At 43.8% G+C, this 11,988-nt stretch overlaps 1 protein-coding gene across 4 annotated transcripts; it reads left to right on the plus strand.

Annotated features, from left to right (window-relative positions):
• Positions 1-322: 322 nt before the first annotated feature.
• RPS21 (ribosomal protein S21) lies at positions 323-9,522 on the plus strand (the record flags this gene model as incomplete). Of its 4 annotated transcripts, none has more annotated exons than XM_083507824.1 (6): positions 323-447; positions 3,661-3,757; positions 6,113-6,176; positions 7,912-7,983; positions 9,269-9,324; positions 9,456-9,522. In XM_083507824.1, exons 2-6 carry the CDS (start codon positions 3,708-3,710, stop codon positions 9,463-9,465), a joined length of 252 nt encoding a protein of 83 aa, XP_083363950.1. In that variant the 5' UTR covers positions 323-447; positions 3,661-3,707. The 4 variants fall into 4 exon arrangements, with proteins under 4 accessions (XP_083363950.1, XP_083363953.1, XP_083363951.1 ...); XM_083507825.1 differs by having other exon boundaries at positions 384-452; XM_083507826.1 differs by lacking the exon at positions 323-447 and adding an exon at positions 2,362-2,597.
• Between the last annotated feature and the right edge of the window lie 2,466 nt (positions 9,523-11,988).

Raw genomic sequence — 11,988 nt, forward strand, 5'->3', positions numbered from 1 at the left:
TTCAATATTTTAACTTGTGTAGGTTTTGAAAGCACGGTTCTGAATCTTTCTCGATTTTATCTTCTCCCTGTAAACCGCTTTGGGTTTTCTTCTCAGTCAAAAGGCGCGTTAAATGTTAAATAATAATAATATCATTTGCTCCTTTCATTCTCCTCAGCGAGGAGCCTCTCCAAATTCCCGCCTTTTTGCGCACAGCCCCGAAACGCCCCCCCAACACTCACCCTCTTTAGCCACGCCCATTTCATTACGGCTCCTTCTGCCCCGCCCACTCGAAAGCCGACACTCTTCACGGCGCCGCCCTCCTTAGAAACCTTGTGTGCGCGTGACGTCGCCGCGCACGCCTCGTGGTCCCTTGCGCCTGCGCGCTGCCGCCGCTGCGGGCTTTGTAGTCGCCTCTGAGTGACGTTCGGTCTCTCTTTCCGGCCTGGGCTCGCGGCGTGTGAGGAGGTGAGGTGAGGCCTGCTCCGTGTTCCCGGGCGGGCGGGCGGGCCGTGATTTCTCCCTCGCTGAGGTGGCCGATTGAAAGCGGGGGTGGGGGGGGGGGAGGCGCGTACTCGGTTGAGCTGATTCCTCCGCCCGCTCCCAGCTTCCCCTCTTCCCGGGGGTCGCCTGCTTCCTCTGCCCCGAGGTGGGAGCCCCGGGGGTGAGGGGACATGAAGGAGACCCTTTTCCTACATATATATATATACACACTTTTTTATTTTACTTACTATTGTGTATATATATTAGTATAGTAGTATATTAGTATATAAAATTTATATATATATATATATATATATATATAGTCGCTTGTGTGCCTCAGGGCGCTTTAGATTTCCACACACCCTACTTGACTCCCCCCCCCCCCCAGCGACTCTGGGTCTTGCAGGGATCCCCGTCGGAAAGCCTAGAAAGCTGCTGCCAGCAGGCGATCCGGTTCTTTTTTTGTTGCCCCCGAATTGCTAACCTCAGCCTTTCACTTAACATACCTTGATTTCCGGGCAGCAACAGGTTGTCTGTGCAAATAACGGCCAAGGTGGCAATTCAGCTGGTGCAGAATTCATCGGCCGGCTTGCAAGACGGTGTGAGCATATGACACCGATCTGTGGCCTGACTCCACTGGCTGCCAGTTAAGTTTCTGGTCCCAATTTAAAGTGCTGGTATAAAGCCTGATGCACCTATAACCACCCCTTTTGATGTACCATACCATAACCAGTCCAAATGGGACGCGGGTCGCGCTGTGGGTTAAACCACAGAGCCTAGGGCTTGCCGATCAGAAGGTCAGCGGTTTGAATCCTCATGATGGGGTGAGCTCCCATTGCTCGGTCCCAGCTCCTGCCAACCTAGCAGTTTGAAAGCACATCAAAGTGCAAGTAGATAAATAGGTACCGCTCTGGCAGGTAGGTAAACAGTGTTTCCGTGCGCTGCTGCTCTGGTTCTCCAGAAGCGGCTTAGTCATGCTGGCCACATGACTCGGAAGCTGTACGCCGGCTCCCTCGGCCAATAAAGCGAGATGAGCGCCGCAACCCCAGGTGTCCCTTTACCTTTATAAAGCCTTAAATGGATCAGGACCACAATACCCTCAAGGGCTGCCTTTCCTCATATGAACAGACCCAGACCCTGCGATCATCCTCCGAGGCCCTTCATGTGCCTCCTCCATTAGAGGTCCAGAGGGTGATAACATGAGAACGGGCCTTTTCTGCGGTGGCTCCCCATTTGTGGAATGCTCTCCCCAGGGAGGCTCAACTTGCACTTTTGTTACATACCTTTAGGTGCCAGGCCAAATCTTTCCTCTTCTCCCAGGCTTTTGGCTAAACAATCTGGCCTTTTAAACTGGGGGGGGGGTGTTTGTTTGTTACTGCATTATGCACTTTTGTGTTTTTATATTGTAAACTGCCCTGTGATCCTCAGATGAAGGGGGCGGTGTAGAAATTTAATAAATAAGTAATAATTGCCTTCTTGGCTGTGCTGCCATTTCCCTGTTTACAAACAGTTCCTGCATTAAGAGAGGTGTGAATAGTCAAAGGCTTTACAGTACACTGGGATTGGTTATTGTCATGATTCAAGAGGGATGTTTAATGCATAATGCACTCATAGATGCCAGTGTCTGCACACGCACACACATTGTATGGCAGGTGCAATAAATGCAAAATATTTTAAATATATATATACATACTCCTCGATTTCAGCTGCAGACTAGCAATTTCAGAATTTCTTCAAACAAATAGGCATGTGGATGAGCGGAGTTGGTACTGGCTTTTGCCTAAAAGCAGGATTTCATAGCCAATTTGCTCGGTAGACATATCCAAGGAATTTTGAGAAAATAGAAATTAGAGTTTATTGTGGGGCTTTTGTGTGCATCTTACCTGTGTTGCAGGAAATGAATCCAGGTAGCAGAGCATCTGCTTTGCATGCAGATATCCCAGATTCTATCTCCAGCATATCTGAGTAGAGCTGGGAAAGAACCCTGTCTAAAATCCTGGAAAGCTGCTGCCAGCCAGTGTAGGTAGAGCTGAGCTACATGGACTAAAGGTCTGGTGCTGCGTAACGCAGCTCCGTATCCGGAAAGTTAAGTGTGAATTGAGAATTGCAGCCTGAAATGGAGCATTTTTTTAAAGGTAAAACCTGTTGTGTTCAATTTGCAAACACCCTTGTTTCGGAGTCCGTACAAGGCAATTTCCTGTACTCTTAATATTTGGCAGGTAGAAATTGTTGCTTTGAGGAGGGGCTGTTCATGTACTTACTTTCCGTTTATTGGAAGTGCAGTAAATGCACAAATGTGTTTGTTTTCCATCTGTTAATCGTTGAACGATATCTTCCACTTAAGTAGGAGATGGAATTGGCTCCTCTCTCCACCCCTCCTCAAATTCAGTAGAGGTGAGATTTAGTGGGATTTAGGTGAGAGAATGTATTTAGATAAGTCTAGGCTGCCATACAGTGTGGAGTGGGTGTGTAATTCTAAATCTTACATTTCTTATTCATGGATTATTCATTTACATGTTATGAATGTCTTTTCTGAGTTTTACTAAGAGTAGACACAACTCTGGCTGTAAAGATAGTATGTCGCTGTTAAAATAATCTCATCTCTGAAAATTTGAAGGCAATCTACTCTGACTTAGTTGAGTACCACCTCCCTGATACATTAAATAATTTTGCATTGTTTTCAAGTAAACAGACCCTACTTTGCATTAAAGAGGCTTACTGCTGCTAAAATGGAAAACACCCATTGATCATTATAGCATTAGAAATATCATACGACAGCAGTTAATTTGAACATAAAAAAGATTGTCCAGTATCTGAAGAACTGTGCATGCACACGAAAGCTTATACACAGAATGAACTTAGCTGGTCTCTAAGGTGCTACTGGACAATTTTTTTAAAAAAATTATTTATTTTGACTGCACCTGAAAATAAAAAATATTGTTATAATTTAATATTCTAGGGAAGTGCTCCTGCTTACAACTGAGAGTTTAAATAGAAATAAACACTTCAAAAGAAATATTCCTGCTTCATTAAATTAATACACACAATGTAGTTTTAAATAGGTGCATAACTGAGATGGGAAGATGCTGGAAGATAAGGACTCCGATAGGTTGCAGAGATTGCTGGGGGTGAGGCTTTTTCTGTAATTTTCAGTCACAACCATCTGCTAAGTACTGATCTTTTAACATATCTTGTCAGATATATCCTGTTGCACGTCACTTGTGGCAAAACCCTAGAAAAACACAATGCAGAACGACGCTGGAGAATTTGTGGATCTCTACGTTCCTCGTAAATGGTGTGTATTAATTTATCCATGGAAATTACCAGTCTGCTTTGGGCAACTTGAAGAAAATCATGGCATATTCAGGCATGTGGTTAAATCATGGCTTTAGCCATACAATAACACTCCTTGGGCTCAAGTGCTCCCAACCTGACTTCCTAGCATGACTGGGGGAAGAGCACAGGAGCTTCCACAGTTCAGTGTGTCATCCAACCTAAGACAAGCTGGTTAATACTAAGTACAGATACAGTGGTACCTCTGGATGTGAACAGGATCTGTTCCGGAGCCCCATTCGCATCCTGAAGCGAACGCAACGGGCATTTGTGCAGGTCGCGGTTCGCCGCTTCTGCACATGTGTGGGATGTCATTTTGAGCGTCTGCGCGAGCGGTGAAACCCAGAAGTAACGCGTTCCGTTACTTCCGGGTCGCCATGGAGCGCAACCCAAAAACGCTCAACCTGAAGCAACTTTAACCCAAGGTATGACTGTACTTGAAGCAAGCTAGCTTGATGAAGTATAACTTGAAGTTGACTTTGTTTCAACTGTCCTTAGTTTAGATTGTGCACAGTATGTCCAGGTTTGGGTGACATAGCAAGCTGCAGTTACCCGTATTTTTCGCTCTATAACACGCACCTGACCATAACACGCACATCGTTTTTAGAGGAGGAAAACAAGGGAAAAAATATTCTGAATGAAACAGTGGACGTATCATTTTTGTGCTTCATGCTGTGGCCACAGACATGTGCTCTGATGGTGAATTTGGGGTGACCCAATGCAAAGATCCTGAGGATCCATGTGGATCCATGCTTTGTAACCACGTTTTTGCACCATTGCAGCCCCAGGCAACAGTGGGTGCGTGATTTTTTGGGGGGCAGGCTGTAGCCATGGACATGCTATGTGCTCTGATGGTGAATTTGAGGTGACCCAATGCAAAGATCCTGTGGATCCATGCTTTGTAACCACATTTTAAGTGGGGAGGGAAGGAAAAACACAGAAGGCTAAGAATGCAGGAGAGGGCTATAACGTGAGGAAAGGAAGGCAAAAGTTTTTCCCCACCCACCCACACAAGCCCGCCAGCTCTCTCTCTCTCTCTCTCTCTCCCTCCCACCTGCATGTTTTCCGGCTGCCTGATATATATTTTTTTAAATTGCCTTGACAGAAGAAAGCATTTTAACTGCATTAAGAACTATTTAGCAGCGAAACCTAAGCTTTGCCATCCCTTAAGAGGTACAGACACTGTAATCTTCCAGATCGCATGAATTTACAGGCAAAACACTGTTTAAGGATTTCATCCTTTTAAATGGAAGAAAGCATATTTGAATGCTGTGTGTCCCCAAAAACAAAAAGCAGGAAGTCAAATCAGAATTTTAAGCTGAACCTGTAATCTCTCTTCCCTTCACAAACATTGTTCCCTCCGGAGCATGGAGAGGAATTAGAAGGACGCTCTGCTCTTTCCCCTCTGCTTGCCTGGAGGGGAGGGGCTTTCCCTGCTCTTTGTTCCGTTTGAGCAAACACAGGAAACAGAGGAGAGTGGGCAGTAAGACCCTGAGACAGAATGCAGGAAAGCAGCCACTTCCTCTTTTCAGGTTTCCCTTCTCCCTGAAGCGCGGTTTGATTTTTGCCTGATTTTTCGGCTCCAGGGACCACACATTCGCTCTATAACACGCACAGACATTTCCCCTTCCTTTTTAGGAGAAAAAAATCTGCGTGTTATGGAGAGAAAAATACGGTAATCTTAAACAGAAACAAAAGTTTCCAAACTTCTACTTGTGCCCATGCTGATTGAGGGAGTGTGTGAGCCCAAGGCTCACTGGGGTTCATTCTTAGAATACCAAACTATGATTTACTGATTTGTCAGTTGCTATGTTAGCATGGAGCTGTGGGTTTTGGGGGGAGGGTGTGGGGGTTACACCAAGCCTTTGGCTGATTAACATCTGATAACCTCAAAGGGGGGTTCTTGGTTTGTTCTTGTTTTTTATATTGTATTTTTACGTTGTGAACCACCTTGCGATCTACAGATGAAGGGTGGTATGCAAATTTAATAAACAAGAATAATAAGATTGAGCTATTTGGCTGCTACAGCAGAAAAAAAGATGATCGCATAGATAGGTGCATACACCTGCCAGCTCAACTGTAGTAAAGGTAAGGTGGTTACAAGCAGGATTTAAAATACAGAAAGGCTAAGTTGAGGATTCCACAAAGAGCTATGCCCAGGGCTTAAGTTCCATGTATTTCCAGAGTGCAGGGGTTTTTCCCACGCATGCCAAGAGTGGGTGCAGCTGCTGTAAGACAATGGTGGTTGTCTTCAGTGCAAGATTTTCTAGCCGTGAACTTTTATATATTTTCATGGGGCTTCTTTTCTTCCCTTCAGCTCTGCTAGCAACCGGATAATTGGTGCTAAAGACCATGCCTCCATCCAGATGAATATTTCTGAGGTGAGTAAAATATAATTAATTAGAATATACACGTTGAAAGGCGTTAATGAATGTGTTTTCTTTTTGGTACTGGATTTCATTTTAATGAGGCTTGTAACCTGCCACTTGCCTGGGTTGGTGACTTTATGTAAAGAATGCATTCCTAGCTCCAGAGGCCTATGGGCTTATTAGGGTTACAGTAGGAAGAAGCCTAAGTGTAAAAAGTTGGCTAAGCATTGATCTAACACAAGGTCGCATGGGGTTGACTGCAGTCACAAAGAGAACCAGTGTTGGTTACAACATGGTGTCCCTGCATAATGTGCAGTTTTCTTTCACTCCTTTCTGCCTTTCAGGATCTGGCCCTGAGTATTAAAAGTTACAGCAGCATAGCAATAATCACGGTTGCTTCTCTCAGGCTCTTGGGTCCAGAGCGCATGGGACTGTAGAATTACTTTCTTTGCTAGACTTCCTGCTACAGGTGAAAATAAATTACAGGGGCTGCTTCCTGGAGCAAGTGAGGCAAGGAAGAAGGGCTACCCCTATGCTAGCCATATAATCAGTTATCAGTAATCAATATACTCATATATGCTTACACATAATCAAGGCTTACAGTATTTTATAATCCATTTTGAATCAAAGGGAAGCTGTGCCTTAGCTAACTGCAAACTGCTTGAAACAGCAAAGTTAGGAGCCGACCTTTCCCCTACAAACATCCGTGTACCCTGGACAAGGGGAAGACGTGAATCAGAGATACTGGTACAAAATCCCCTCAGATACAGGCTAAATTAATCCACAGAATAGGAAGAGCAAAACCACAAAATCTCCAAACTCACTGTCCTGTCATAACTAGGGGAGAGGTTAGACAGAGCGTCACTGCAAGCAACGGAAAGCAGAACTGGAACTCCGTGCTTGACCAGTGCTTGACCAGGAGCTGGTAGCGTGGCAAGAAGCTTGCTAATTGGCTAATTTTTGCTGACAATATCGTGACTGCCTCATGGTTGTCTCATGATCTATGATTTGCTGTGATCTGCTCAGGTATAAAGACCTCTGGATTTCTGTCAATCGGGGTCCCAGTTCCTTTTGGAAGAGATTCCAAGCTGGGTCCTTACTGCCTGGCAATAAACCTTACCTTCTTATTCTCCATTGCTGAGTCTGCTTGATCCTTATTTAACACCAAGCGAGTACCTGCTTACGTTCACGTGCTTCACAAGCAGTATTGAGAGAACAGCATTCATGGTCCAAAGAAAGCACATGGGGGGTATTTATTTATTTAAACATAAACCTTGAAGCAGTTTATAAAAAGATAAGACAATAAAAGCAAGGGGTAGGTCACATTCTTTCCCTGCCATTCTTTTGCTTTAGACCCTGGGTGCTGTTGGTCTAATACTGCTTGCTGCATGACTTTTTGTTTTTATTCATAAAGGTTAGTATCATCTGTTCCGTTGCTTCCCTTTGTGTTTTAAACAAATTCCTATTAATTTTTGAATGTATTGTGGATTAATAGAAATGGAAAATTAATCCTTTTGTGTACATGGGACATGGCTGACATTTGTCCCAGATTTCAATAATCCAGTAAATCTGGGCAAACACATTTTTTCATACAGGCATTTAAACTATTAATTTGCTTTCTGTAAACTCCCTGGTTAGATTTGTAAGGGGTTCACTGCCTATAGTTGATATCTTCTATGCATTGTGTTTTCCAGTATAACTGCACAACAGTTGAAATGTTGAAATGCAATCTTGATTCCCATTTCAGGTTGATAAAGTCACAGGCAGAGTCAATGGCCAATGCAAAACTTATGCAATTTGTGGAGCAATTCGCAGAATGGTAAGTATGTACTTAAAATGGTTTCTCTTCCCCAGTAGTATAACTTCTGTTGTCTTTCCACCTCAGTGTTTGGCTGTTGTGGGAGGTGGTCTCACTACATGTTGGGTTTCTGCATTTATATAAACTGCAGTTTGCAATTTAATTTGACATATTTTACCCTATGAGTAGCAGCTCATTTAAGGTTAAGAGACTAGGTCTTGGAGTTAATTCTGTTTTAAATAAGGAAATTGTCATCCTCTGGGTTGTGAGAGTAATGTAAAGGGGCTCTTTACACTAATAACATTTAAACATCCTTTCCTCAGGACTTTCGGTTGCTGGACTGCAATGCTAGGCACATTTACTTAGAAGTAACACACATGGAAATCAATAAATATATTAATGATTGGGCTTTTAGTCTTTCATGTTTAGCTCATGAGGCGTGTATGGAAAACAGTTTTGCAAGCGGTATCACATTCTTGCATGAACTTGTACTAGATTAACATAAGCAAATATGAACAGAGCAAGATACCACTGCAGGGATTACTGAGTACCATCTTCCTGGACTATTCTGAAGCTTTTCATTTGTCTCAAAATATGGTTGATGAATTAACTCACAGCGGCATTCAAGAGTTCACTGTTCTCTGTGTGTGCAATAATTCTTTGCAAGCTCCATCTATCAGTAAATGAATAGGCTACCATGGGCAGTTGCTCCTGAAAGAAGCAATCATTCCTTCTGTATTACACACCATCATTCTGGAATGAATAGAGCGAGCCTTAATTTGAAGTCATCTCAAGGCTGGGCTACACTACTACTTAGTAATGTAATTCTGTCATAGGGAGGTAAGCAGTGTTGAGAACTGATAGTTACCATCTTAGAGTAACATTTAGTGACCAAACCACATCTGGTTAGCCACTGTGAGAATGGGATACTGGATTAGATGGGCCATTGGCCTGATCCTACTGGTTATTCTTACGTTTTTGTAAGAATCTGACAAAAGCACCCATTAAAAAATTGTTAAGCAGGCTAGTATTGTGAAAATAGCCTAACCACATTGTGTCCAAGTTTATTCAAAAGCAAGATCCATAGTATTAAGTTGTGCTTACTCGTGGGTAAGTATTCATAAGAATCGTTGCCTCCCCTTCTATTGAGGAAAAAGGAAAGCAAATCAGTTGTGTACCCTACCCTGGTCAAGTGTTGGCTTGTGCATTCCAAAAACCAATTGCAGGAGAGCGTCTTAAAGCTCTGTATGTAGAGCACTTTGAACAGGCCTTTCCCACTCAGTTAAACTTATTTTTTCTGTTTCAGGGGGAATCTGATGACTCAATCCTGCGCCTTGCAAAGAACGATGGTATAATATCCAAGTAAGTTTTGTTGAATCTCATATCTCTCTCTCGGGTACTAATGCAGCTGTGCATTCTCAGTTTGCCAGCTTCTTGTGCTGTTTTGCTAAGCTTAATATGTACGTTTGTAACTGTTTCTTTTCCTTTTCCAGGAATTTCTAAAGCATGATGAAGAAGCATGATGTGAAATTTGTTATAAAATAAAACTGTTGGAAAGCACCTAAAGTTCAGCGTGTCATTTCAGCTCGTAACAGGTGAAACTGTTAAAAGAGGCTAATTCTGAAGATAACAGCATTGTTGATATGGATTACATAGGGCAATTTAAATGGATTCTTTTTATATTTAAAAAAAATAGGCTTGTGTTTGTGATAGATTGCAATGGTAATACTTAACAGCTAAAATAGACCACAGATTCTTAGTCACCAAACTTTTGTCCCAGATTCTTAAACTTTACATCATTCTTGCCATGAGATGCAAGATGACGTTTGTCTCTCTACTTAGAACTCTAAAACACAGGGATGGAGACCCTGAATACCATCTGCAAAGCTGCAGGTTTTCTCTCCATCCCTGTTCTCACACGTTTTGCCTTCATTTATATGTGGTTTGCAGAGGGCACACCTAACTGGCTAGAAAGATGCAGAAATGGTTTTGCTACATTTATCTGTGAATTACGTTTGTCTCTAGGGTTCTCATTCTTTATATATTTTCCCACGAGAAAGCAAATTATGTGTATTTCTTGGCAGGTTTTTTCCTGAACAGCAAGAAGCCAATAGTTAAGAGAACTTCCCTTTGCTCGTTAAGATCTCAAATGTGAGGAAATGCAGTACATTGATATCCTGTGATAAATATAATTATTCTGAAGTATGTAAACAAGTTGTCATAAGGATCGTAGGAGCTTGAACTGGCTGATTTTTAAGCACTCGCTTTAGTAAGCTTAGAAGAAAGTTTTTGTGTTTAGAGTTCAGTTTGATTTGGGTAGGTGGTTCAAGGAGCTGTACACACATCCAGGCTCACCAAATGTCACACCCCAGGATGAGAGGTGTGTGCTGCCCTCATCCCGACGCCACCTGATGTGGGTGGTTATTTTTAGAACTCCATTTGTTCGCCTCTTTTCACTGGAGACCTGAAGTGAATTACAAAAAATTAAAAATCCAAAGCGCAGAGTACAATGGCTTGTTTCTGGAGAGATTTGATTGGAGCCGCTATTTCTTTTTCTGGTATTCCAAAATTTGAGAACTTACTTTATTAGAAAAGCTGACCATGTTTTTCTAAGGGGAACAATGTAAAAAGATTCCTGCATTGTGGGGGGGGGGGGTGGACTAGAATTCAGGGGTCGGCAAGGTTTATCGGCCATGGGCCGGATCACTCCCACAGAGATCATCCGTGGGCCGGACTGGCGCAGTGTGATGCCGGAAATCACGTCTGCACATGTCCACAGTGCTAGAAATCTCTTTGTGCATGCCCAGACGCTGAAAATTGCACCTGCGCAGAAGTGATTTTCAGTGTCTGGACCTGTGCAGAAGTGATTTTCGGTATCTACGCGTGTGCAGAAGCGATTTTCAGTATCTGCGCGTGTGCAGACGTGATTTCCGTCGCTGCTCAGCAAGTCCCCGCATGCTGCGCTGCTTTAGCGCAGCGCACAGGGGACTTGTTGCCAACCCCTGGGCTAGATGGCCCTTGGGTTCCCTTCCACCTCTGCAGTTCTGTGATTCTAAGTTTTACCCAGTAGCTGAGCAAACACAATTCTGCAAGTCTATTCTAATAACCTATTAACTTGGCAGCAGGTAGAAAGGCTTATATTCTATCTGCCTCACAGAGCCCTAGGGGAAACCACAGCTTGAATAGATTGAGAAGACAGACACATGCTGACGCCACTTTTGTTATCTGTCACTCCCCTGATTCTGGCTAACATCCACTATGCTGCACTTTTGACCTGATGTGCACAGCTGTTTTACCTTTTAGATTTCCAAAGGCTTATTTTTAAACTTAGAGATAGCAGCAGCCAGGTATATTAAAACATCATGGCAAACCTGAGGTGGTAGTGGCATTCCCATATAGGATGAGACTTCCATTTTAAATCCAGGTATATTCTGGAGGCTGTGCCAGTAGTTTGCTGCAGTAGGTAGGAATTTTAGGTAAATACAGGGGCTCCGACTTATAAAAAATATTGGGGGGGCCCATTCCGGGGTCCTGCCCCGGGAAGTTGTCAGTCAGCCGGGGCTGAAAGGCAGACTTTCTCCCTCGGCTCGTCGTTTGCCTGGCCGCCCGTGCGGGATCCCACCGGGGAGGCGGAGTGCTGAATGCCGTTACAGTTTTATTTTGGGCGCCTCCGGTCTCCTCCTCCTGCTTTTCCCCATAAATGGTGACGGAGGCGACAGAAGGTAGCGGCGCGCGTCACCTTCTATCCGAGGCGCGTGGAAGCAGAATGAAGCGGCTGGCAGAGAATCGCCGGGGGGGCGTAATGAGACCGAACTAATAATTTTCTTAAATTATTGGGGCGGCAGAGCCCCCCCAAACGAATTTTTGAGGGGGCTCGAGCCCCCTCAGGCCCCATGGAGTCGGCGCCTATGGGTAAATATGTATATGGCAGCAGCTTCTCAGGACAGTGCCTCACTTGAGAGGCAGAGGCACTTAGCAGAAGACAGCTGGTTTAATACAGTTTCATCAGTAGGAATGACGAAAAGG

Source organism: Podarcis liolepis, assembly GCF_965112155.1.
Source record: "Podarcis liolepis genome assembly, chromosome: 6".
Taxonomy (NCBI): domain Eukaryota; kingdom Metazoa; phylum Chordata; class Lepidosauria; order Squamata; family Lacertidae; genus Podarcis; species Podarcis liolepis.